Source organism: Musa acuminata, chromosome BXJ1-5, assembly GCF_036884655.1.
Source record: "Musa acuminata AAA Group cultivar baxijiao chromosome BXJ1-5, Cavendish_Baxijiao_AAA, whole genome shotgun sequence".
NCBI lineage: Eukaryota > Viridiplantae > Streptophyta > Magnoliopsida > Zingiberales > Musaceae > Musa > Musa acuminata.
The window spans coordinates 5,238,266-5,263,769 of record NC_088331.1 but is presented as its reverse complement, the minus strand read 5'-3'; the positions used below and the strand labels follow the sequence as shown (position 1 = coordinate 5,263,769).

Sequence of the window (25,504 nt, the reverse complement as noted above, 5' to 3'; positions counted from 1 at the left end):
TGGGTTTTAGCCAAATGGAACTAGGTTCTAGCAGAAGATTGGTATGTCATAAGATCATGAGATAAGAAGATATACATTAAAACAAGACGAGATAGAGTATAAATCTTGACCGGATAATCTATTTTCAGTATGAATCCTACGTGAACTCTTAGAAAGGAGATTCCAACCCTCCTGGATCAATAGAAGGCCTGTGCCAGTCTTCTTGGGTTGACAGTTCCCAGTGAAATATGCAATAAACTACCAGGCCTGTGACAATCTTCTTGGGCTGACAGTTCCTAGTGAAGTATGCAATAAACTCTTTGAAAGTGCTCGAATGAGATGGAATGTGATGTGTATGGCATCCGTGGTGAGATGTCATTAGTGGATTCTGACTGATGCGTACAGGAAAAAATAGTAAATCATTCGAAGTACATGATGCACTTTTGCTATTCATCTTAATCCTATACAACATGGGCACAATATTGCTATCAATTGTTGTTGTCGTATCTTGCTATTTGATGACCATAGCCCGAGAAGCTCACAGTGTGAGATGAAGGAAAAGAGGTAATTTATCTGCCCAACTTCAAGAAGGTCCTTACTTTGCTCCTCTTGCATAGTAAGTCAGCACACTGAATTTTCTTGGTTATAGCATCTAGTTACGATTAAATTAATCTAAATTTTAGGCTACTTTGAGATGTTATACCATCACTGAAGAGGGCTTATGGAAGTAAAATAACATGTATAATATATGAATATTTTGTAAAGCTCCTTATTTTATTGCAGAGAATCTCAAGTTTCAGCATGACCTTGCTCTGTTCAGTAATACTATTTATTCTCAGGTGAAAGGTTGACAGAACTTATGGACTCAAACTTCATTAGCATCCATCTTCCTCAAATTTTTATTGACTTCTCATTCCTCTTTCAAACGTGAAGATGATGAAAATTCATTCCAATGTTTCCTATCCTTGCTGTTCCTCCAGGTACTATCTTGTCTCTACTTCAAGTATTGGATCACTAAGGACCAGAATAGTCAATGTGGAGAGGGACATTTTAAGTCCTCATCTGTGAGCTGCCATGCTGGGCCTCATCTCCTCAAATAACATAAAAAAGTAGATAGAGACTTCTAGAGTTCAATAGATAGAAACTTGTGCTGCTTGGTTTTTGTTAGGCTATAAAATATGTTTTTGGTTGGCCAGCAGCAAAAATTAAATAGGATGCTCTTCTGCCATCCAAAAAATAGAAAAAAAAAAGGATGATGCTTGAGTAATTAAAGCAATGTATAGTGGTTTTGTTGTCCGAAGACCATGGTTCTCCATTTAGTAGGCGTCTTTGAAGTGTGTTAGTGTCGACATGATTTGATAGAAGAAATTTTCTTTCCAGGATTTTGATCGGGTGTTCTGAGTTGGAGACCAAGATAAACAGAACTTGTAGGTCAAACATGTGAAGCTGGATGGAATTTGTCACTGAAGGATCAATTAAATCAATTTTTCCTTCTAAAATATTATTTTTTTAAAAGAAAAAAGACTTTGTCAACCCTCTTCCATATAAAACCTTTCAATTATATATTACAGCCTGGACTTCCTTTTTAGATATATTTCACAATCGAAAAGGAAATAATCACATCAAAAGGGGTAGCAAAATTGGTAACGAGTCCGGGCGAAAGTCTTGACCCTTAGATTTGACTTTCTGTGGGCAAAGATTTGCCATTACTGGACATGGAGCTCCCACGTCTCCCAACTTGTAGAGCCGTAAACCTCGTCGTACCACGAAGGCAATCCACTTGCCGCTTTGATAACATATCCGGTAGTTTGACCATCCAATTGTTAGATGTCACATCTATGAGGTGTTTGATCGGAACATCGTGAGTCACATTGGATCCATAAATAATAGAGTGCGAAGAAGATTGGTACAGTTGCCACAGCTCACATGATGATGGGCGATGGCGTGGGTCCACCAGAGTAGGCCATGTTCTTGATCTTAGGAAGCATAGAAAAGGTAACGACCAAGGCAAAGGGGTGGTGCGACTGTGCCAACTTGACCTAATTAAACCTGTTGCTTTCCGAGGTTTGGACTATACTTAATAACCACTGTGCATATATGAATAATAAGTACGCCACGAGAGTCATTTGATCACACATTAAAGAAATGTCTATTTTTAGTAGTTTTGCTGCAGTTTCCATCTCGACTTGACTAATTATCCAATTATTTTTTCTACAATTGGACAACTATCACTTTCCGTGCCAACTTGACCTAATTAAAGCTTTATTATCATTTGATAGCTTGTTTATCTCTAATTGGCTATCCATTTACAAGCATTAATTGTCTATATTACTTTTCATTTGGTACACATACAAGCATTTAATTGGATTCATATGTTGCTTTTCTCTTCCCTCATATTCTCTTTATATATTGTTGCAAATATTGGAAGTAAAAATAAATGTGATAGAATCCTGTCGCTATAAAGCCTCTTGTTTGTACGTGACTCGCACCACAAAGATGGAAAAAAGGGAATTGTGTTTCTTGTGGAGGATCGAGAGAACAAGCGAAGTCTACAACTTTAGTAGCGAGGATAGGAAGGTAAAAACAGAGAAAATCAAAATTACCAATGCGTCGTTGGTTACACGCGGCAGCATCTTATTAGTCCGATACGAGGACCGTCCACTAGGAAGTACAGTCTGGTGATACGACGGGTGATTGAGTTCAGGCGACCGGCTTCAGCTCGACGCCTTGCCACAATCGGAAGGCAGAATAAAGATAAGGGAACCAAAGAGAGGGTACTCCGAGGAGAGAGAGAGAGAGAGAGAGAGGAGTATTAATGTTTGGGGATGGTTTACCGTAAGAGGAAAGGGTTCAGCTTTCCACGAGGGGAATGAGGTGGGAGTGGGGCCCAGTGGACTGGTTGGGTCGGCGAGCGGTGTGCGAAGGGTCCCGAAACCTATGGGTTTTCTTGCCCTTTTCATTTCCAGCTTTCCTCCGCAGCAGCTTTCCTCCTTCCCATGTCCTATCTCTCATCCTCGTCCAAAAAGGGTTAATCTACTCGCATGTCACCAATTAGTCGACATGACACGCCATTACCAATAACAGCGGCACATTTTCCACTCGTTCAGTGGTTGCTCGTTACGTTACCTCCCTTATGAACAGTGAACACACTTGCGGGCTCGACGCTACCTACAATTACAAGGCAGGTGGACTTGCGGGTAGCTTTCGGTCAGGTAAGGAAAGTTTTCTTGCACCAAGAATCTTGTGTTTACTCGGGACGTGTACGGCCCTCCTCCCTTCATTTCCACGAGGCGACAACTACTTGGTTAATCTCTAATCACGTAACGCGCTCACAAAATCCCGTCCGTCCGATTCGATAGGGCAATTGGTATTCCTCCACTACAGATATTTTTTTGTCCTTTTGCGCTCGGGCAACTCCTCCTCCACTATATATATTTTATTATGTGCACCACCCGTGGTCACGTCCCATACCCTCCGGTCGCCGCCACGGTGGTCGCCGGTCCTGGCCACTCATCGCTCCCTGGTATCGTCTTTTTTTTTTTCTCTGGATTCCTTTGATATCTGTTTCTAGCTTCCATCTTGATCTTGAACTCCCGATCGGATATCATTTATTGGGATTTTCTTTCTTCATGTCTTACGATTTTGATCTTACAGGGGAAGAGACATAGTTGGAGTGGAGTCCTTGGCGTTGGGAAATCGATGCTTGTGTTGTCGCAGAAGTCGTCGAGGACTGAATCCAGATGTTCCGCGAGACCGATACCACCTTGTCCTGCTTCTACCTTTTCTTGCTCTGGCTCTTTTTCCGACAGTAGCAAAGAACTCGATTCCAAAGTGTAGAGGATTAGTCCGAGATCAAGCGTAGGTCAAATCGGATAAGAAAGGCTGGACTTTTGGTGATATTGGTGGAAGAGGAAGGATGTTGGACCTCAACGTGGCTTCCGCAGGCGAGTCGACCTGTGTTGGAGAGAAGCCCATACTCGAAGGTGCCGGTGGTGGGCACAAAGTTTCTTCGGAGACCTCCGAATCATGTGTCCATAATGCTGATGCATCGACCAATGCAGCTGACGAGAATTCGTTCTCCACACGGCAGGTAGGTGCACCCGCCATGGAGTTTGGCATCTTGATGAGCTCCGCGTCAGCTGAAGGCGAGAACGATGTCGATGAGGGGATCGAGGTCGATAGAAATGATGGCGTACAAGAGCCGGGACTAATTACCAGGCAACTGTTTCCACCTGAGCCGGTGGTAATGAATGGGCTGCGACCGTTCGTGGAGGCATCTTTCTTGCCATCATCATCGAGCCCACAGTGGAAGGATCTTAGCTTCTATCAGGCTAATGTTCCAACAAAGGTGACAGTTTTACATCAGCAACAATGGCAGCAACAACAACCAAAGCCTCAGCAACAGCAGGTGAAGCGGAGTAGGAGGGGGCCTCGCTCCCGAAGCTCTCAGTACAGGGGGGTTACGTTCTACCGGAGGACGGGGAGATGGGAATCCCACATCTGGTTGGTATCCAATTCCTTATCTTAGCTCTTTCTTATCCTGGTGATCAACTTACTAGAATTTTCCTGTTGTCAGGGATTGTGGGAAGCAGGTCTATTTGGGTAAGAATTCTGTGTGACATTGTTTCTTGATTATTGGTGATTATAGTCGTATTAACAATTATTTGTTCTGATTGGTGGGATCTAATAGGAGGTTTTGACACTTCTTATGCTGCTGCAAGGTTATAATCATCTCCTTCTCTCGTCTGTCACTTTTCCCATCTATCTGTTATGTTTTGAGAGAATTACGACTCATCTGAGATTCTTTTGCAGGGCATATGATCGAGCTGCTATCAAGTTCCGGGGAGTCGATGCTGATATAAATTTCAATCTTAGCGACTACGAGGAAGATCTGGAACAGGTAAAGGAATGCATTGGAAGAAATTGTTTAGTGATTCTGGACCTCCTGTAGATGGTTGAGTCCTAATTTATCAGCTCCATTATGCGTTGTCAGATGAGGAATTTGTCAAAGGAAGAGTTTGTGCACATACTTCGCCGACAAAGCACTGGATTTACAAGGGGAAGCTCCAAATATAGAGGGGTGACCCGCCACAAGTGTGGTCGCTGGGAAGCTCGCATGGGACAGTTGCTAGGCAAGAAGTAAGAAATCTGTGCTCATTTATCATTGGTAGAGGCTTTTTCTTGATCAGGATGTATCTTGCTACTTCATGTAGCTTCCTAATTATCAGCTCAGACATTGTAGCTTAAGATTCAAAGTTCTTATTTGGTCAAACCACCATTACTTGTATTGGTAGTAATAGACACATGGAAGACAATGAAATGTTAAAAATCTAAGCTTTCTCAAAAATAAAGATGACGAGCTCACCATTTACCTATGAGTCTGCAATGTTTGGATGTGCAGGTACATATATCTTGGGCTATTCGACAGCGAAATAGAAGCTGCAAGGTTCTTCTTAGCGTTTGATAACCCTCTTTAACTTCTTCGGACTTCAATTCTAACGCCATATTGCTTTTTTTCTCTCTTTGTTGTTCCTTACATTAGGACTTATGACAAGGCTGCTATTAAATGTCATGGGAAGGAGGCAGTCACCAACTTTGACCCGAGGACATACGTGGAAGATCTGCTTGCTGGGGCTGGCTCCGAGGGTATGATACTTAAATTGCAATCTGTTTCCTAAACTCTCTCATCGATGTAATAGTTTCTAGAAGTGATCACATGAAGTATGCTGAATTCCTTAATGTAAGTTGGTATATTTTCGGAATGATATTGTCATTTCCTCAGGCCATAATGTCGATTTAGACTTGAGGATTTCTCAACCTATTGTCGACAGTCCGAAGAACGTTAAAAATCCACCAGATATCATATCCTCATATGGCCCATTTGGAGCTACTGCTGCAGAAAAGGTATATGTGGATCACTGTTACCACTGCTGTCTCTGTAACTTTTAGCTCTTACTTGCTGATGTATTGTTTTTCCTTACAAAATCTTGGTTCCTCAGCTTAATCGTCCCATCATTGTGCATGATGGTGAAATCTGCATACCAAGGCGTCCTATACATCTTAACATTATCCTGTCTGAAGCTTTGCAAATATTTTATTATTTGATGGTCATTTATTTATAACCTGTCCTGATGCTGTTTCTGTTTGTCTGCCCCACCACTATAATTATTTGATGAATAATTGCAAACATTTTATTATTTGTTTCTCTGCAAGTGCTGAGAGATCCTTATCTGTAATAACTGTTCATGATGCTGATTACAGATATCTTTCTTCTGCTACAGGCAAACAACCCTTCTTGGCATCCAACCTCTGTTCCACAGCACAATAATTTGCGCCTTCAAAATTTTCATGCCTGGACTGCTCGAAATCCTGCTTTCCATTCCAACACTGAGGTAAGAATGCTTAAATTGTCTGTGACGTGGGTTTTGATGTTTCAGGTTGTGTATTTTATTGGATTTTGGCCATATCTATCTTGAACCATATCTGAACATGTTATAGAGGGAACAATTAGGAAAATTGTTCCCTATGTGCCATCTGAATAGGGAAATGAACCACTGAGCTGAATGGTCTTTTAAAGCATCAAGTCTTGCTGTTTATAGTACACTTTCATGATGGAGATGCCATCTGAATAGGGAATGAACCTGTGAAGCTATGTGCCTCACCAGAAATTAACATCAACTATCCTTGGATTCATTGAATCTGATGTTCATAAATTAAAAAGTTGTTGATAGAAAGTCACTGACAGGATGTCATCATGGGTCCCTCCCATTTTAAAATAATTTGTTCCATACCTTTTTCTTTTCCTGATTTGTTGGAATAGCCAATACATTGTATTTAGTTTATCTTAATAAATGTACATAATATTAGGTATATCAGTAAAAGTTTTGTGCTTAGGAGATCAGTAGTTGGAAAGGTAAAATTATTATTATTGGTGGTATGAGGAGAGATAAGAAGAAGACCAAATAAGATCATTAAGAAATTATAAATAAAAATTTAAATATTTTTTGCTTAGCTAAATATATCACTTTATAGTTTTATTATTATTGTTGTTGTTTTATTAGGTATGTGCAAACTCATTACATGCTATTATATTAAGACCATGAGCTTGCATGTAAGTTTTTCCTGAGATATTTGTCTTCAAACAGCATCAAAGTCTGGTTAAAATTGGTGCATGCAGTCATGTGATCTTTGTTGAGACATCCAATCTAGTTAGTACATTATTTATTACACAAGCGGTATGATCATCATGCATGCATGCATGTGTGTCATTTGATATAATAAATATATTTTGTAAATTTTTTTTTATTAGTTCCTGTGGTTCGTTATTCACAAATGATTGCTGAAGTTACTTACCAGTTCTAACCTCTGCTACCTGCTAAAAGCAGGAAAGAGTTGGAGAAAAGTGGCTCATGGTGGGGATGCAAGCTCTTCCAAACTGGGAATGGCAGATGCATGGCCCAACTTTATCACCCCTCTTCTCTCCTGCAGCATCATCAGGATTCTCGACTGCCAGCGTAACAGCTGCCATTACTGCCCTAAATCTACCAGCTTCAGCAACGCCTCCGTTTCCTCCCACCAGATAAGACATCTAATTACCATTCCAAAAGCTCATGTAATGTGTGCAGGATGGTCAACTACAACCATGTCATCATGTTTCATCATCTACATGAATCGAAAGCCATTTTGGGTGACAATGCAGTGGGTGGCATCTTTGTAGTTGAATGTAGATTCTTCGTCATACACACCTGAATGGCATGTAGAAGATACGTAAATCTTGTTTGTCTGCCTGCCTGCGTATTAATATGAATAGCTGGGAGATTGCAACACTGTGTAGTTGTATGATCGATCACATGACTCCTGCCATGAGAGTGGTGATGTTCCCAGACAGGTTGCGGCTCCCCTGACCCAAGCAGGCTACTTCGATGGCCGCTCTCCCATGGGCCCCGCTCTTTCTTGCCAATGGGGAAATAGACGCCGGGCTCGGCTATTGCCGATCACATTTGGTTTTTGTATTCTCTTTATCAATTAAAGAAAATTCAAGTCATTGTTTCATTGGAATCAACATTTTTCACATTAAATTAAAATGGATTGAAGTCATCATTTGACTTAAACTGGATAACTTAAGGCCAAAATATTGACAGGAACCAACCAAAGGTCAAATGGCATCAATTACATACATAAAACAAAAAAACGTTTTCCGTTGCCGGGACTCGAACCCGGGTCTCTCGGGTGAGAGCCGAGTATCCTAACCAACTAGACTACAACGGATATTTTTGATTCTGTTGATCTAAATATTTATCATCTTATTTTAATTTATTTGCAGTATACGGAATCACATGACCTACAAATCCATTATTATTTTGTTGTGTTAACTGATAGTGTTCCTTATATTCCTACATAAACATCCGAACCATTTAAATCAGGCTCGAATTTTCAGATATATATATATATAAAGGTAGAGAGAGAGAGAGAGAGATAGAGAGAGAGAAGCAGCAGCCGCCAAGTAAAAGCCCATGCAATTTGTTTCCAGCTGCTGATATATTCTCCAATAATACGAGGCTAATGCTCGTATATTTTGAACTCAGGTGTCGAGAGGCATCCAATGGCCACTGACACTGCAATACCTATGAAGCTCTGCCATAGAAACAGAAACAAATGAGGTAGAATTTGGACAGCCATTGTAACTTTATGCAACGCATCAGAGGGAAATGATGAGCATAATCCACTTTTAACAAGAACCTGGAAGCAATGAGAATTCCAGAGTTTTGTCATTTTGTTAGCTATCAAGTACTAAAAAGAGAAGATGAGCAGCTTCAACATTGTGATTCCTCTCCAATTAAAAGAATGGAACAAAGGTTTCTGTGGGATAGATGTATCTTATTCACAAAATATTCTTCTAGAGCATGAAAGGCTGTTGAGACTTCCCAAATTGGTGAATCTACTACTTGGACTCCATAGTTGCACTAGGTGATTGCAGCTGCAAGAGGGAAATGTAAATGTACAAAGCCACAACTCGAGTCAGAACATGAGGGTCAAAGTGGATCAAATATGTAATGGTGATCTGGCGACTTTGACACTTCCAAGTCATACATTCAAGTCATCATTTGTAATGAATGGTTCACCTTTATGACCCTGTAACAAAAAAAAAAGATTGATCAGCATGTTAGGAACCTCACAGAATTTATAAAGCAACACCAGAATGACATAGTAAACAAATTATACTGAACAAAGGTGAGAACTACATTCACACGGCTTCAGAAAAAAATCATTTATGGTTCTTGGCAACTGTCACTACTAGACTCACTGAAATCGGTTACGGTTATCCCTCATATGTACCACAGACTTGTCAATGCTCATCTTTCGTACAACTCTATTTGCTAAAGCAACTATCACATAAGATCATGCTAAAAAGGTCAATCTGTCAAAGTGCATAACTGAGCTACAACCCATGTAAGGTGAGAAGAATTGGATTCAAATACACAGGCAATATGCTATTACTTGCAGAAGAATGTGCAAACATAAGTGAGGCGCCATAGCATCAGATAACTATACACGAAAACCTCAGCTCAACAGAGTTCAGAAATAGAAGATAGTGATAGCCTTTCATGGAGGCCAGACCTTAAGCAGTACTTCCTAACATAGAAACACTTAAAAATGATAAATTTCTAAATTTTGTACAAGGTTATAATTGTTTATAACCAGCTGAATTTTCTAGTCACAAACATTGATTAGATGTATCCAAAGTGTCAGTGGTCCATTTTAGACCACCAATCTTGAGCGGGTCTTCTAACAAATTTATCAATGATGATGTTTATTGTTGGAACCATCATTACCATGAAAATCCATGCCAAGAATCTTGTATTTGCTCAATTTACTGGCCTCCAGTGTGTATGTATAGGCATTCTCCATCTCTTTCATGACTTTATAGCCTATTATTCACACTTAAAAAATAAGTAGAACCTAAATCATGTATTGTGTTAATGTACAGAGTCTTCAATGTAACTTTGGAAGAGTTTGCATCCAGACCTTAGTAACTTGTATACAACCATTTTATTATCATGCTCGAAAACTCAAAGATAAGAGATTATTGCATCAATTGGACCCCAATGTTAATGCACATACAAATAATAACCTAACCAAACAGCGACACACTTACGTAGTATAATCATCCAGGCTGTCATAAAAAGTGCACTTTTAGCACTATGAAGTCCATCAACTAATTGGAATGGCTTAATCATTGTTTAAAGTATGGGCTGGTCTTAGACAACCCCCGTCTCTTGGGGTCATAGAATCTTAGCCCTGCAATCAGCTCAATCAAAATTTCAGTAATAAAAGCGGACTCACCAGTTGATTACAGCAAGTACCCGCCCATGTCACTGCATGCCAGTGTTGCCTGCCAATATACATATGTGAGAAAAGCTTGTCGTGCCATGCTGGCAGAAAACCAATTTTGACATAGTACCAGTAGACAGTATACTGACAATACGGTTGATCTAACCACTTACCGATGTGGACGAAGTACCCACACTTCAAATGACTTTTCTTTTTATCTTCCTAGTTATATACCACTCCCATGCCGACACATACCCATGAGAGGACCAATAAAAAAGATCACGCACCCAAGATTTAATTCCTCAGTACAGACAATCCTTGGAAAAGAACTTTTGTCTACTTTGAAATTATGACAGATTTCCACTGACCCGGATGTGGTGGTGTTTATTAACAAAATGCCACTTTCGAATGTTAAAACAACTAAGCAGACACTCAAAGGACAGTTTTATTAAAGCCTTCTAGATCTGTGTAATCCTTCCACAAATCAGATAGGATCAATCAATCAATAGTGATTACCAAAATACTTCTGTACTTGCTCAAGATTCAAGAAAAATTCAAGATATGCCTAAAAATTATGTATACTTTATTCATAATCACAAGGAAAATGTAAAAAATTTGCAGATCCCGTAATTAATTAATTATTCATCAAACTCAAAGATTTTAACAATTACTATAGACAATGACCAAGCTCCAGTGTCAAATCAAGAGACATGAAAGATCAATAAGACAAAAAAAAAGAGAGCAAATAGTAAATATACTACACCAGAATCAGCACTGCTTTGCAGAACATACACAGATAAGCAATGTTCAGCATGAAAGGAAACCACCAGAAAATACACTTTAAATCAAACTGTAGATCTTTTCCTAAAAGATGCAGATTTAAGACAGAAGTCAAAATGCAGTACATCATTAATCAGAAGATCCAAGCTACAACAAGTAGCACAATTTATATAAACACAAATCAACAAATCTATGCAGATTTAAGGCAAATTGACAATTAAAATTTGCTAATGTTCCTACAAGCCTTACCTAAAAGATACCGCAACATAAACATGTTGATTAGGATCTAGTATAATCCATTCTTCATAATACGGTCATACTGAAGCTGCATTGGCCTTTCTTGACTAAATGTTTCATCATCAAAATCTTCATCTGTGGAGTTTTCTTGACATATCAATCTTTTTTCCCTCAATGGATTTGACCCCAGATCCTCCCAATTACTGTGGCTCTTGCTAACAGTGGTTGAAGCCATAAGAGATTGGACATTTTCCATATTGGGACCCATATCTTCACAAACAAGTTCAACTTTTTCCCCTACCCTGCTGGATGAAGTTTCAACAATCAGATCATGATCATGATCATGATCCAGGCCAACAGAAGAGCCACCAATAGCCAAGACTCCTGTGTCAACATCATTAACTGCTCCAATGTCAGATGGGTCTATAGAATCTTTCCTTTGTCTTTTCCATTTTTTTGTGGACGAGGTACCATCATCCTCAAAATCTTCTTCTTCCCTGTCCTTGTGCAGATAAACCCACAATTTTCTTTCACTATCAAATTGTACACAAGGATCACGCTCATAATGCAACCGATCTAGAGCCCCACTCACTACTTGATTCACTTGTGCATCAGAGATGTTTTCAACAATGTATTGTGAGTCCCTTAATAAGGTACAAACATCTGCTCTAGTTCCAATACTACCAGGCAATCTGGCTGCTGAATCTCGAACAAGACAAAGAATAGTAACATGTGGTGGTCGATCAGGTTTAAGCATGAAATGATCCCGAGCTTTTGATGTTGGCTTTCCGCCACCCCTTCTTAATGGAGCAACAATAGATTTTTTTCCATCAGCAGCTGTGTAGGAGAAGGCCCTATCTGGAACAGAGTACCTTAAGAATTCCTCTCTGCGGAAGTATACTCTTACTTCATCAGAACTAGGACTAATGGTGTTTAGACTCTTTTGAGCTCTTAGATCTTTGAACCTTTCCTTCTCATCCAAGTTTGAAAGCAATGAAGGAGGAGGTGGAGGGAGGCTTCCAATCTGCTGGAGGGTCACTTGACCACTTTTAAGCCAATTAGCAAAAGCATCAACCAATTTTACGAGCATCTTATGAGGAATTCCCCATGCTTCTGAAGAAGTTTCCTCTTCTGCATTATCATTGTCAGATGAACTAGAAGTAACAGGACCTGCCCACAGCCAACTTTTGTTTGATTTTTCATATAATGCTAAGGGCTTCCATCCCTTTGCCCCTAAAGGTGCTGTCTTAGATGAGAAAACCTTCAAAACTCCTCGAATTAAATCCTGAAGTGGTTCCTGTGTTTCGAGAATGAATGGATCTCCTGGGTTTGATCTAACTTGATCAACAATCTCTTGAACAGTGAGAGAAGGCAAACTGTTTTGTCCTGCATAGCCTGGAGAATGCTTATCCATATTCTCATGAGATTGAGAAAGGTGTGTACCATTGGCTACTTGATGCATTTTGTTGTGTTCTTCTGTTTTCTGTTTAGACCTACCGTCCTCAAGATGACTGGCTGTCAGTGAAGTGTCCTCGATATGAGGAGTAATCATTGCTTTCCGGACAGCCGAAAGAAGATGTATGATGGAAAACAAAAAGCCGGTGTGAATAGTAGGAGTGATAAGAGTAAAGGGCTTTTTTTGTAGCTTTGGCTTAGGTTCTACATCTTCTGTATCCTTTTCTGATATTACCATATCAGAAGTTACTTCAGTCAAAGTATCAGTTTCTGCATCTGCTTTCCTTTTACCCTTCCTGACAACATTGAGGTCATCAATCTGCTGCTTTTGACTAGGCAGTAGGTGGAGGGATATATCCAGCTCATTAGATAAATGACCGTCAACCTTCCGTTTAGGTTTCTTTGAAACAGAGTTGCACCCTTCCAAGGGCATATTTGATCTTTCTTGAGTAGGATTAATTGTCAGAACATCGGAGACTTCCATCATGTTCCCCACTCTGTTGATAATATTCTTGTCACCTTGTGACTTGGAAATTTCATCTAAATTCTCCATGTATTCATCCATCATGCCACTGCCATAATCATGAGTGTAAAATGATTGTTGTAGGGAATCACTCACATTGGCCATCCTTTTATGCCTCTTCTCTATATAAGTCGATTTCTCACTTGGGCGTGGTACAAGGGCTTTTTTTACCAATCTGCTATTCTTCCCTTTCACAGAGCATGATTCTACGTCCGGTGTGCATATGCTTCTACCAACATCACGTAAGTCAGAATAACTTTTTCTATCTACTTTCATGAGCTTGTTTGGCTTTTTTGAATCATAGATTGATCTAACAACCCCAGAATGATGGCCTCCAACATCACCATTTTGATGCTCCAACTTCTTAACCATAGAATCGAGAGATCCATCATCCTCAACCTGATCTGATGAATCAGATTCTGTCTCCTCACTCTGAGAAATCATAGTAAGGCCTTTTGAATGATCCCTAGTCATGCCCTCATACTGAGTAAAATTATTTTTCACTTTTCCCAGTAATAATCTAGCTCCAGGATCCTTGCTGAGAAAGGAGTCACCCATCTGTCCCAGAACAGGTTTATACGCCTTATTTTTCAAGTCATAACCAGCTCCACTTTTACCAGCTTTATATTCATTTCCAACCTTGCAATTCTTAACTTTGCCATTCCAATCATCAGATTTAACTGAATGGCCAGAGGAAATGGGTTCACCATGCTCATTTTTCTGCATGGGATTAGTTAGCATGTGTTTCTGAGCTCTACCAGTTGTAGGATGCACCCAATCTCTCTCGGAATATTTAGCATTTCTTGTGCATTCAGCAGATTCACGACCATACAAAGCTATAGTTACCACCTGATCTCTGTCCCTGCTTTTGCCTTGAGAATGACTGGAGCCACTATAGCCTTCAGGGTCTTCATCACTATCCATTCCCATATCATATCTTTTTTGTGGCTCCTGTTTCTTTCCTGTCCTCAACAAAGTATTCCTGGCTACTGCCCTTCTGCATCCTGCAATCCAGTCTACTTGTGAACCCACACATCCTTCATCCATATCGCCATGATCATCACTTATATTATGTTTAGTCCTTTTGGCAGCTCCCACATCATAACCTTCAAATTTATCCTGCTGAAGAAGATCTAAGAGTGGCATTACTACTCTAGGTTTTGAGTCCAATCCATGCTTCAAGGCAGAAGAATGCTTCCCTAATGCTCCAGGGTTTTCAAGTGCTGAAACAGAAGGAGTAGTAACCTTCAAAACACCTTTTGAGTACTCTTTCCCAAATTTCACCAGCTCCCATGCCATGCTAGTCCCACGATGCGTGACATCGAATGAAGGCTTTGCAAAACGCTGGCCCATCTTAAACCGTTTGTTCAAATACCAATCATCAGAATCCCCACTCTCTGAATCTGTCTCAATATCAACATCTCCATTCCCCCCATAACTCAAAGGTTTCTGAGCTCTCTGGATGTTTAGAAGCCGAAGCCTTTCTTCGATACTGTATAGTGGGCAGTTTCGCAATGCATTCTTAATGAAGACGAGATTCCTCACCATAGAATTCTGATACTTGCACAGGCAATGGTAGTGCTCGTGCTGCTGCAAGAAACTCAAGCCCCGACAGTAAAGAACAATCCTGGGATCGCAGAGACCACCTTTCAACCGATTAAAGAGATTGCCCAGTGGGCTCCCAAAGTGGAAATTTTGTTCCAGAAACAGCTCTTTAAGGGTGAAACCAAACGTCTCCCGGTCCATGTCCGGGAGGTATTCAGCCAGCGCAAAACGCTCCTCCTCCGAGAGGCACTCATTCCATGTATCCAACGACAAGACGGAGCCCAAGTCAGGGAGGTCGAAGAGCTCCAGGAGAATGCTACAGCTCTGGTTCCCCACTTGGCACAACTGAGTCTCAGGCTCGCCGAGCTCCGCGGGATCGAACTCATCTGATTCCATGCCGGAGTCCACATCGGACGAGTCCGAAGCATCGGACACCGCCTTGCCGCTCCTCGCACGAGGCTCCTCATCATCCTCCTGGCTCGAGGCGCTCCCGCGACTCCCGGGCGACGAATCGACGCCCATCTTCGAAACCCTAGAGTCATTCTTCAAAATCGCCATGCCTCCCCCTACCAAAATGCAATCTTTAACCCACCGGCAACACCAACACCGCCTAAAACCACCAAACAATTAACGAAAAACCAAACCGAACACCGGCGACGCGAACCAAAACCGTACGAGAGAAGAAGAAAAGAAGAGAAAGCCCGAGCGCCCGACAGAAAGGGGGGAAAGAGATCGACGCACCGGAAGAGAGGCAAGGAGGCGAGCCAGAGGATTGGGCTCCGCCGTCGGGAAGTGGATGAAAAGTGTTGAATCTTTCTGGGGACGAAAGAAAACCCTAGAAAGAAAGAGAAAGAGAGAAGGAGAAGAGAGAGAGAGGCGGTGGGCGGTTAGACTAAGGAGAAGAGGTTGGGGGGGGGGGGGGGGGAGGCGACGGATGATGATGGCTCGTGGAAGGGAAAGGAGAGCTGAGTGTGTTTGTATCGTGTGTTTGGGACGGCGACCCGATACAGAGACCGAAACGGAGACGATCCCGCGTCGCTTTCGTAGCGTTTCGGCCGTCACGATATGCTATCGTAACAGAGCGGTTCGCTTGGCTTTCGTAACGTTTCGGGATGGTATGTCGTATTGGGACTAACCGTTGGATCGGGAAATGGACGGTCTATGAGGAGTGAGGATAGATAAGTCAATGTAATTTTTAGTGGAATTAATTTCAACTAATTAATTCCACTAAAAACAATTAACTGCAATGGAATCCGTTCTTAATGGAATTAATCTCAACTAATTAGACAATTCAATGTCATTTTTCTTGGCTGAAATTAAAAAAAAGGAGTAGCAAATCTTTGTATTTCCGAACTTCACTTCGTTCCAATTATAGTTTATATGAATCGTATATATCAATTTTGCTGATTTATACATTGAAAGCTTGATTGGTAACTGATGGTGGCGGATTTATGGTAGAGAGAAGGATGGTTATAACTTGCATTAAAGTAATTGTAAAAATATATTTTGTTTAAAATTTTATTATTCGAAACTTAATTTTTATCATGAAGCTTAAAAAAAAATACTACGAAAATGAAGAATATACATAATGGAGGATAATAAATATCATATTGAACAAATAACAAGAAAAACATCTTGACTTAAAAATGATCATGTTTTATTTATTTTGTTTTCACTCCAATTATTAAGATGGTAAAAAATAAATTGCTAAATCTTCTTATTAGATCATTAGATATTAACGGTTGAATTAATGATAAAGTTCTTCTCTCTCTATCCCTTCACCAAGCACATGAGATATATAAGTAAGGTAATTGATTAACACTTGATGGGCTACTAACGTCTCAACAACATATAGTCCATACTTTAGGAATATGATGATATTGACTCTCAATAGAAGAGAGCTTGATAAGGGATAACATATAGTCGACTTATTAGATGGGCACTAGAGGAATGGCTCGAGCAAACTCATTCTCAAGCCATGCATCTTAGTTACGAGTCATTGGCTTCGTTACGGAAGGAAGCACCGATAAGATTATTTAATCTCACATTGGTTGAGGAGTATGAGAACCAGGGGCCCATAAGTTCGTCAAGTCTCCCTTACTCTCGAATGTGCTTTTTTGATCTCACATGTTTCGTAAAAGACAAAACTCATGCGGGCCGCACTAATGATCGGTCAACCAAATTGTCTCTTATCACATGTAATTCTTGGATTTAGTATATTTGTCACCGGGATAAATTACACCACTGATTCTTCTAGTTGTAATTGAAAGATACAACATTTTATTCTAAACACTCAATATTTATCGAGTTCTTGGAATTCTTTGATAGCTTAATAATCAAAGGGGGTTTTATTGAACATGACCTAACACAAATGAATTCGACACTCTACCCAATCCTCTACTACTAGTAGTGACATTCTCACGAAAAAGATCACAATTGGATCCAAGTCATATTGCAGATCAGACAACCAAGATATGCCTTAACAATAAATTATTTATAAAATAATCAAACTTTAATTCATATAACTCTCTTTCTATTACTGAATTTTTTATTCTCTTAAAATCTTGTCTTCCAACTAATTTGAATAGACTCTAAAAAATACTTGTCACCTCAACATTTTGCTTTGCATTTTATTTCTCCCGGAATTTTTTTTTTGTTATAAAGATAATGTGTATATATACACCATCACAGTTTGAAGGTGCCACTGTCTGACCAAAAGCAGCAGTCACGTACAAATTACACACCAAGAACTTTCAGCATCCTTCTGATCCTAATTCTTTCCAATCTTGATTCACCGTCTTGTAAGAAACATCTAAACCAAACTGATGGATATGCATTGAGTTCTTATTATTGCGTTTGGTAAACACATTAGTCAACACTACCATCACAATTCAAGCAACAAAATGGAAGGAAGAAAGAAATAATCTCTGACCAGCTACCATTGCATGCACAAGGGAAAGAAAATCCAGAAGTTTGAAAAAGAAAGAATGCAGATGAGGTCATCTCTTTCAAGCAATCATCATCATCTAGATTAACAATGGCTAAAAACCCGACCTCGGTACACCTTTAACCAAGAAGGAAGCTTAAGCTGGCTCCAAGGCCCATAGATGGAAGAAAGCCAAGAAAAGCTGCTGCTAGCTATCACACCAAGGGAACATGATACAGCTGCAACTCATTGAAGGTAACCAACCTGGGATCCAACTAGAAATAGGCTGATCTATTTAGAACTGTTTAAAATAATTTCACAGGCTTATACAGTAGCAAGTAGCCAGCATTTGAAGTTATTTAAGAGTTTCAAGAACCTTTCATCAGCTCACCGATGCCCAGACCTGAGCTTGCTGTGTTTTTTTTTGAACACTGGATGCATGCGGGCAAATATAGATGGCCTTTTGGGCTTGGAACCATAAAGGAAGACCTCCAATGGTACTCCGGACCTGCTTGGAGAACGTTTCAAGAAATCGTCATGGCTGTTCTTCAATACAAATGCTTCAAAGTAATCATTTAGCTTAGCCATCTGCTCCTCGATTTCAGCTTGAAGCCACCTGACTTGATCTAGTCCCATCTGCAGTTCCCTTGCAGCCTTATTGTTCTCCTGCTTCATGTTCATCACCTCACCTTGTAACCTTGCAGCTTCACAAGGAGTGAACAAAGCCTCTCCAGTGGCTGAATATGTGTTTACAACACTTGATATCTCCTTTTGCATATCATGAAGAAATGAGAACCTACTTTGGAGCTCCCTTATTAATGGTGCACTATGTTCCATCCACACCTGGAGTTCAGTCTTCAATTCACCGAGTCTTGTTCCAATTGGTGCTGATTCAGGTTTTCCAGTCCGATCACCAGAGGCAGTATCATTGTGCTCTTGTGTTTTGTTGACCTTCAGCTTACCGATATCAGCTTGTAGGTCTGCATATTTGACCTTGAACTCCTGTATGTGATGGAATGATGTGCTGAACCTTAGCCAGAACTCTAGGTTTTCATCAATAAAGGTGTTGATATCCCTCCTAAGCTTTTCTTCAGTAGATGAAATGCTCTTTGGCTCAGTGATGCACTCTACATCGCTGCCTTCTGCAACAGGAAATTGTAAATCAGTGAACTCAACAGACAAGTCTCCTTCATTAGTGCATTCAATAGTCAGATCTCCAGGCATCTGTAAATTATGAGATTTCGGATCTCCCCTCACCATCGCAGAGCTAAATGTGCCTGCATGGGTCTGTTGACAATGCTGAGTACTGTTAGAACTCATTTTTACATTGGCTAACTGTTGTCTCAGTAATCTTATTTCTTCATCTTTCATTGCAATGACATTCTTCAGTTCCCCTATCTCTGTTAGGTCCTCGATCATTTCTGGATCACTTTTGAGTAGATAATCTGCCTCAGCCTGGAAAAAATCTTGCAGGAAATGACCAAGTTGCTGTGTTGCATGAATCTCCTCTATCAAATCTTCCTCGATGTCATGGATTTCAGTTTCCTCGTTATCCCCAAGCTCTGCAACTGGTTCAGTGCTACAATTGGCAGCCTCTTCCACGGGGAATGCATCCTCATTACAAGCATTTTCCAGAGGTTTAGGAAGTTGCATCTTCTCTGAAATACCATTGAGGCTGTGAGAAGCATCGGTAAAGATTTCACGGAAATTTATTTCTTCATCCTGGATAATTTTCTTAATTGCCTGACCTCTGCTTAACTCCTCTTCAGCTTCCTTTAGCCTTTCAGTCAACAAATTTGGGTCACTGATCAGAATCATTCTCTCATCTTCCAGATTCTGTAGGTTTTTCTCAAGTTCGTCACTTTCTGAAGTCAATCGATTTATTTGTACAGCCTGAGATGAAACCGTGAGTTCCAATGTGGTAACTTTATTTACAAGCTCATTAATCTTTTCTTCCAGTTCCACTGAACTTTCAGGATTCATTTCAAAATGTTCCTTAACTTTCTCGTAAATGGACTCTAATTGGACCCTTGCCTTGTTTAGAGAATCAAATTCTTCATCCATGTTTTCGACAGGGAAGCTCATCTCTGTGCTTTCACTAGACATCTTTGCATTTTCCATCTCAGATTGGTGACACTCACTTTTGAGAGCCTTCAGCTTTTCTTTTGCAACCTTAATTCTTTCAGAATCTAGTTTTGCTTGTCCCAATGATTCCATTCTCTGCTTCTGCAATCTAATAATGGCTTCCACACAAGATTTAAGGGTTGTTGCTGTTGTTAAGGCATGCACCTCTTCATCTTCAATGACCGCACTTGTATCAAACTCATCTTGCATGCAACAAATTTCTTCTAGCATATCCATGATTTGCTTCTCAACCTCCCAATACTTGGCTATCCCATTCTCATAAGAGCTTCTGATAAACTCTTTTTCAGTCTGAAGAACAAGAATTACTTTCTGAAGCTTATTTATCTCTTCCTGTGCCTTTTCTTTATCAATCGGAGATGTAGGCCTCTTATTCTGTGTCTTCCTTATGGAGGACTCACGGTCACTTCTTTTCTTCATTAATCCTTCCACTGTTCGCTTGTTAATTCTACTTGGATCAATCGGGGTGATCGCTTTGTCCTCCTCCTCCTCTAGCATCGCATACTGGACCTGTTCAGGAAAAGCAGTTGCTATGGTGTGGTTGGCCTTGTGTAATTCTCCAGATATACGGTCATATCTTTCAGCCAATGCTCTGTATGCTCTGTAAGCATCTTCCACATGGGTTATCAACTCTGGTCTTCTTTTGAAGTACAACTCTGCTCTTTTAGCAAAGGAATCGGCATCCGTTTCGACAAGCTTAAGCATTTGTTTCACCGTATCCTCCATTTCTGTAATTAAAGTTAATCCTATTTGTAAGAAAAACAGGAAGCACAATGATGGATCACACCTTTTTTCTTTTTTCATTCGCAAAGAAGCATGAGTCAAGGCAAATAATCCATATACCAATTTAACCAAGGTCAAGAGGCCATGTTCATAGGAGTTCTACATTCCACACGTCTTAACTCTTAAATTATGGACGTGCAAAATTGCAATTCCTTCCAATCTTATTTCAGGAAACATATGAGCAACCTCAAGTAACAGCAGTTACAATGCTAAAATATAACTACGGTGTTTTGGCTACATGGGCTGTCTTCAACAGAAACTGATTTTCTAGTTTAGCTTAGGTATGAACAACAAGTGTTTGATAATCTAAATAAGCAATTCTATTCTGAGATTCAATAGGTAACTTGGTGGAGAACAACTTGTGCATGTCTTAGATCAACCAGCCTTGAAGCAGTCACTTGTTCCATCATATATCTGTTCTAAGTAACTTGAATTTCTAGTTTTGACAATAATCTGTTCTTCGACCCAGACTGTGTACCTAAACTCCCAACGAGAAAACAAACTTCAACTGAAAGGAAATCATGCTTTCTTTTGAATCTAAAGGGTTTTCAAAAAGAAAAAAAAAGGAACAAATCCAGGACCCTAGAACACTATAATTATATACACATTTGCAATTGTTCATTATCTAGAATTTGTTCAAGGAAAATTGCTTGAGAACTTCTGCCATATGTTCCACTGGGAACATATGCCATGTTTCTGGGGAGGGAGCAACCTAGACTAATAATGAACAATTTGCAATTGTTCATTATCAAGACCTATGTTTCTGGGGCGGGAGCAATCTAGACCCTAATCCTGATTCCCCCTTGGAACTCTGTCAGAATCTTGACTAATTGCCTCGTAAATGATTGCTCACAGCTCTGACCGTATCAGATTGTTTCCTTTTTTTGTCTTTGAATTCCGCAACTATGAGTTCATATGTATGTCGTTGCATTGTGTTTGGGAAGAATAAGTCGACATGATTCATGCAGAGGAAAAAAAAGAAAGCATAGTGGCAATTCGTCGAAAAGGATGATGACGAAAAACAAAAGAAGAAAGACTGGCCTCGGAGGTTGCTGTCGAGCCATTTCGACTGCTTCGTCTTTATGTGGCTCGCCCACCACCACGAGTACCGGTTGCTCTCAGCCCTCTGCAGCATCTCTCCCCTACTTCTCTTTGCCTTTCTCTCAGAAAGATTCGAACTTGATGAGAGAACAGGCAAAAAGAAGAAGAAGGCGAGCCGGAGAAGAAGAGGGCGAGGAGGAGAAGAAGAGGAAGAGGTGGTTATGGAGGGCGTAAGGACGAGTTGCGTTGTTAGCTTTATCTCTGGCTAAAGAGGGAAGGGAGGGTGCAGAACACGGGCTGGAACTCCGAAACATAGGGAGGATGGCATCGCGTCTTGGCACAACCTCGCTGTCCTAGCTGATAGGAGGGAAGGAGGTGGCGGAAAAGGGCGAGAGAAGTCAGCAAAAGGCGGATGGTTGTGCTCGACACGTCTCATCCTCCTATTGGTATCAATACCTGCTTTGTCTGTGTTTGTGTGAGAGAGAGAGAGAGAGAGAGAGAGAGAGGTGTGGAACGGGCCCTAAGCATATGGCCTGCGTCCACGCAAGCGCCGGTGGCGGTGGTGTCACTCCAAGACGCCGGAGGACGGCCATGGAGCTGACGCCGCCCGCCGCGGGTCCTCCTCCTCCGGAGGCCCATCGCCTCTCTCCCCGCGGTCCCGTAACGGTGCCTCCAAACACGACAGTGAAAACAGCGACTGGCTGTTTCTGAGGACCCCACTGCTGCATCCAATCAAGACGGAGGTAGCTGACGCGGATTAAATATAAACGGCTCGAGTATTTATTTGGGCATTTAATGGGTATCGGATCCGGATCGGGTCGACACACGTGTGCCATAAAATTATACTCCGTCCAATACATAAGGAACATATTTTGAAGTATACATATAATAAATACATTAATCACTATAATTATTAAGGTAATCGTTTCTCAACGTGCATGCCATCCGATTTGAGCTTTTTCTGGGTCATTTGGTTGGAGTAGAGAGAGTGTCTCGAAGAAAAGCTTAAGCGCTCGAACAAGATGGCTTCAATATGATCACAATCTGCAATGGATAGGATAAAGAAGTCAGTCATGTAAGGGGACTTCTCCTGAAATGGAGAACTTGGTAACACAGTAAAAGTACTAGATTACCTTTGTTTTCTCATTTTCACCAATGTAGTCACATAGTTTTTTTCCTCTAACGAGTTCTTTCCCAGCCCACCAAAGTTGCATACCATGATGAAGCTCACAATCTAGTTGCAATAATCAATAGTCAGTGCATAATAAAAAATCTGATCGCATTTACATGAATCAACACATTAGACGAAAAGCATGAAAACCTAAATGCACCACCAATTAGAAAAAACTGGATTAATAATAAAGATACGGTCACAAGTTTAATATATGCTTCAAGTTTGAGCTGGGACCAGTCATCTTCTATGACAATGAATTGGTTTCAGCCGATTTCAAAGTGTCGATTCAGAGTTTCAGTTAGCTTTGCAAATTTCAAAGTTTTTAGCAACTTCCCTTCAAATTTAATTTTCTGTAGTTCTGCCTGAAACTGACAACCAGCTTGTGTAGGAATTGATTAATCGAAGGTCAGAAATATCAGTCTTGGAGTCTTACATCTGATGCCTCCGAGTAGTCGATCAATTTACTCATGGCTGAGAAACCAGACAACTATAAAAAATTTCCACTCTCAAGCAAACATGTGACAGGTGATCATGTTGGCAAAAAAATTCAAGGGTAGACTTCTTAATTGTTTAACTAGTACCCTTGGAATTTGCTTCAGAATTTTCAACAATACCAATGTGTCATACGGAGTTTTATAAATATCTTCAGCACTGAACCAAGAGTATATATATCATGCACATTGGTATGACTCGTTCGATAATTCTATATTCCTGAGATATAGAATGGTAACTCTATATAGGAAAACTAATTACTTTTAATGTTAACTAAGTTTTTCCCTATAATCAACAAACAACATGCATACATTCATTAATTATCAAACCGCGTTTGAATTTTTATCAAGTTTTTATTATCATAATTTTTTCAACTGAATTCACTGAAACAAATTAACAGTTGTTGGAACTAAAACACTGACAGCTGGTCCAAAAGTGAAGATGTAATGACGAATGAATAACCTTGGTGCAATAGACAAAATTTATAATTAAAGAACAGAAGAAGGTTTGCTAGATCTGAGGGAGGAGGAAGTGACCAGGTCGACTGACATGACAGACATCTAGTGGCTTTTCTAAATTCTGTTTCTCTTTCAAAGTTAGTCACTGCAAAACCACCGAGAGAGAAGTAAGCAAAACTCCTACATACGCGAGGAAAAAGTGAAAAAGTGGGAAGCTCCACAAAGAAAAACTAAAGCTAATTAATCGTATTTAACCTGTCTGTTTTCAAGAAAATAGAGTTGCGTTATGTTATGACAGAGGCCCAAAATGAATCTACTGATACAAAGCTACAATCACGATAGGAGGCAACTGATGACTTAATAACCAATACAATTGTCCCCGAATCTGCCACGGATCCCAAAAGCAACAATATGTCAAACAAATATAAACAAAATTACTTTCTTCTTTCGTAGAAACCACTAACAAAAATATGTTCAATAATCAAACTGCAATCTAGATAATACAAACAGTAATGATACCAGAAAGTAGTTGCGGCAGATCGAAGTCCAGAAAACCCTTTGATTGAGCAACCTTGACTTCCTTTTCCAAGCTCTTAATATGAGCTCTAAGAGCATGAGGTGACAAGAATTTTTTGTGCGCCACTTGTTCCTGAAACAAAATTCAGAAGCTCCTCATTTGTTTCTGGTTTACTAATTGTACATGGAAAAAGGGTAGATGCCTTTCAACCATTTTCTTCATAGAAATAAGCAAATTTAGGAGCAGCTTTTGTTATATTTTCGAAGAAATTGCAACAAAAAAAAAAGGGATTTGTGTGTAACCTTTGACACGTAAGTCTCAGCTTCTGATAAGGATCTCTTCAGAGCAAGTGCTACATCCGGATAACTTTCTGAAACAAGGATGAGCAAAAATTATGGCTTTTATTTTCAACCTCTAAAGCCTAAACCTCCGGAAGATGACAAAAATTGTGGTCAAAAATATTTCTTTTGCTTTCTAATGGGTTTTTTTTTTTGTCTCCTTTTTTTTTTTACTTTTGCTTTCTTATATTGTTGAAGGAAAAACCACCGCAAAATTTCAACAATTGTGGTCAAAACAATCCCATTATTTTGCTTTCCTTTGCTGCGGAAGATAAAACCTATACAAAATTTCAAGATTATGGTCAAAACTACTACTTTCTGCTGCTTTCCTATGTTGACAAACAGGGCAAGCAATTGATGCCACCGAAATGTCACAAAGGACAGAAAAATAGAGTAGAAGCCGGCAGAAGCGAGCTGCGGGATTACCTGCTAAAGAAGGGTCAGCGAGAAGGCGCTGCCTAATGAGAAGGGCGAGGGATTGGATGTGAGACTGCAGGGCGTGGATGCCAAGGATGGCGTCGGTCATCTCGTCGATGCTCGAAGTGGAACGACACTCGTAGAGGAACTGCTGCTGCTGCTCCTCCGATTCCGCCGCCGCGGCTTTCACATGAACCATCACCATCTTCTCCTCGAGCTCGCCTTTACCCCCTCACAACATCACATATATTTATATATATAAGAAAGTCTTTTTTGTTTTTCGTTTTTGTTTTTTGTTTTCAGATTGATGATCAAAGATGTTGTCACTGACGTAATAAATAGTAACACTCAATTACGAGGCTGAA

The 25,504-nt window shown here is 40.3% G+C and overlaps 4 protein-coding genes and 1 non-coding gene across 11 annotated transcripts; 1 reads left to right on the top strand and 4 right to left on the bottom strand.

The window, feature by feature from the left end:
• The first annotated feature begins 3,365 nt into the window (after nt 1-3,365).
• Nucleotides 3,366-7,806, top strand: LOC135673263 (APETALA2-like protein 1). 2 transcript variants are annotated; one of them, XM_065182108.1, is made up of 11 exons: nt 3,366-3,502; nt 3,634-4,482; nt 4,556-4,581; nt 4,670-4,700; nt 4,792-4,879; nt 4,973-5,118; nt 5,381-5,425; nt 5,522-5,625; nt 5,762-5,883; nt 6,261-6,371; nt 7,365-7,806. In XM_065182108.1, the coding sequence occupies exons 2-11, from the start codon at nt 3,896-3,898 to the stop codon at nt 7,560-7,562; spliced, it is 1,458 nt and encodes a 485-aa protein (XP_065038180.1). In that variant the 5' UTR covers nt 3,366-3,502; nt 3,634-3,895; the 3' UTR covers nt 7,563-7,806. The 2 variants fall into 2 exon arrangements, with proteins under 2 accessions (XP_065038180.1, XP_065038179.1); XM_065182107.1 differs by lacking the exon at nt 3,366-3,502 and having other exon boundaries at nt 3,747-4,482; nt 7,362-7,806.
• Nucleotides 7,807-8,174: 368 nt separating this feature from the next.
• On the bottom strand, nt 8,175-8,247 carry TRNAE-CUC (transfer RNA glutamic acid (anticodon CUC)). Its single transcript has one exon. It is a non-coding gene; the product is annotated as a tRNA-Glu (tRNA).
• Nucleotides 8,248-8,680: 433 nt separating this feature from the next.
• LOC135673261 (uncharacterized) lies at nt 8,681-15,761 on the bottom strand. Of its 6 annotated transcripts, none has more exons than XR_010513270.1 (4): nt 15,593-15,761; nt 11,341-15,461; nt 10,324-10,372; nt 8,681-9,111 (listed from the first exon to the last, which is right to left on the bottom strand). XR_010513270.1 is itself a non-coding variant. In XM_065182106.1 (2 exons), exon 1 carries the CDS (start codon nt 15,407-15,409, stop codon nt 11,378-11,380), a length of 4,032 nt encoding a protein of 1,343 aa, XP_065038178.1. In that variant the 5' UTR covers nt 15,410-15,761; the 3' UTR covers nt 8,681-9,111; nt 11,341-11,377. The 6 variants fall into 6 exon arrangements, 1 of the variants encoding a protein (XP_065038178.1); XR_010513269.1 differs by having other exon boundaries at nt 10,136-10,372; nt 11,341-15,417; XR_010513267.1 differs by having other exon boundaries at nt 11,341-15,417.
• A 2,096-nt stretch (nt 15,762-17,857) lies between these two features.
• LOC103984162 (protein NETWORKED 2D) lies at nt 17,858-25,388 on the bottom strand. Its single transcript, XM_065182105.1, has 6 exons — nt 25,149-25,388; nt 24,687-24,754; nt 24,387-24,516; nt 22,877-22,977; nt 21,744-22,787; nt 17,858-20,647 (listed from the first exon to the last, which is right to left on the bottom strand). The coding sequence occupies exons 5-6, from the start codon at nt 21,835-21,837 to the stop codon at nt 18,165-18,167; spliced, it is 2,577 nt and encodes an 858-aa protein (XP_065038177.1). The 5' UTR covers nt 21,838-22,787; nt 22,877-22,977; nt 24,387-24,516; nt 24,687-24,754; nt 25,149-25,388; the 3' UTR covers nt 17,858-18,164.
• LOC135675114 (uncharacterized) lies at nt 22,749-25,344 on the bottom strand. The gene is made up of 5 exons (XM_065185385.1): nt 25,149-25,344; nt 24,687-24,754; nt 24,387-24,516; nt 22,877-22,977; nt 22,749-22,787 (listed from the first exon to the last, which is right to left on the bottom strand). The coding sequence occupies exons 1-5, from the start codon at nt 25,342-25,344 to the stop codon at nt 22,749-22,751; spliced, it is 534 nt and encodes a 177-aa protein (XP_065041457.1).
• Nucleotides 25,389-25,504: the final 116 nt, after the last annotated feature.

Coding starts and splice junctions, on each gene's coding strand:
- LOC135673261 (XM_065182106.1), bottom strand. CDS start 15,409: ATGGCGATTTTGAAGAATGACTCTAGGGTTTCGAAGATGGGCGTCGAT.
- LOC135673263 (XM_065182107.1), top strand. CDS start 3,896: ATGTTGGACCTCAACGTGGCTTCCGCAGGCGAGTCGACCTGTGTTGGA. Junction 4,483..4,555: donor AGATGGGAATCCCACATCTG/GTTGGTATCCAA, acceptor TCCTGTTGTCAG/GGATTGTGGGAAGCAGGTCT. Junction 6,372..7,361: donor CTTTCCATTCCAACACTGAG/GTAAGAATGCTT, acceptor ACCTGCTAAAAG/CAGGAAAGAGTTGGAGAAAA.
- LOC103984162 (XM_065182105.1), bottom strand. CDS start 21,837: ATGCTGCAGAGGGCTGAGAGCAACCGGTACTCGTGGTGGTGGGCGAGC. Junction 20,648..21,743: donor GCTCGACAGCAACCTCCGAG/GCCAGTCTTTCT, acceptor CTTTAATTACAG/AAATGGAGGATACGGTGAAA.
- LOC135675114 (XM_065185385.1), bottom strand. CDS start 25,344: ATGGTGATGGTTCATGTGAAAGCCGCGGCGGCGGAATCGGAGGAGCAG. Junction 24,755..25,148: donor CGCTGACCCTTCTTTAGCAG/GTAATCCCGCAG, acceptor TCCTTGTTTCAG/AAAGTTATCCGGATGTAGCA. Junction 22,788..22,876: donor GTGAAAATGAGAAAACAAAG/GTAATCTAGTAC, acceptor TATCCATTGCAG/ATTGTGATCATATTGAAGCC.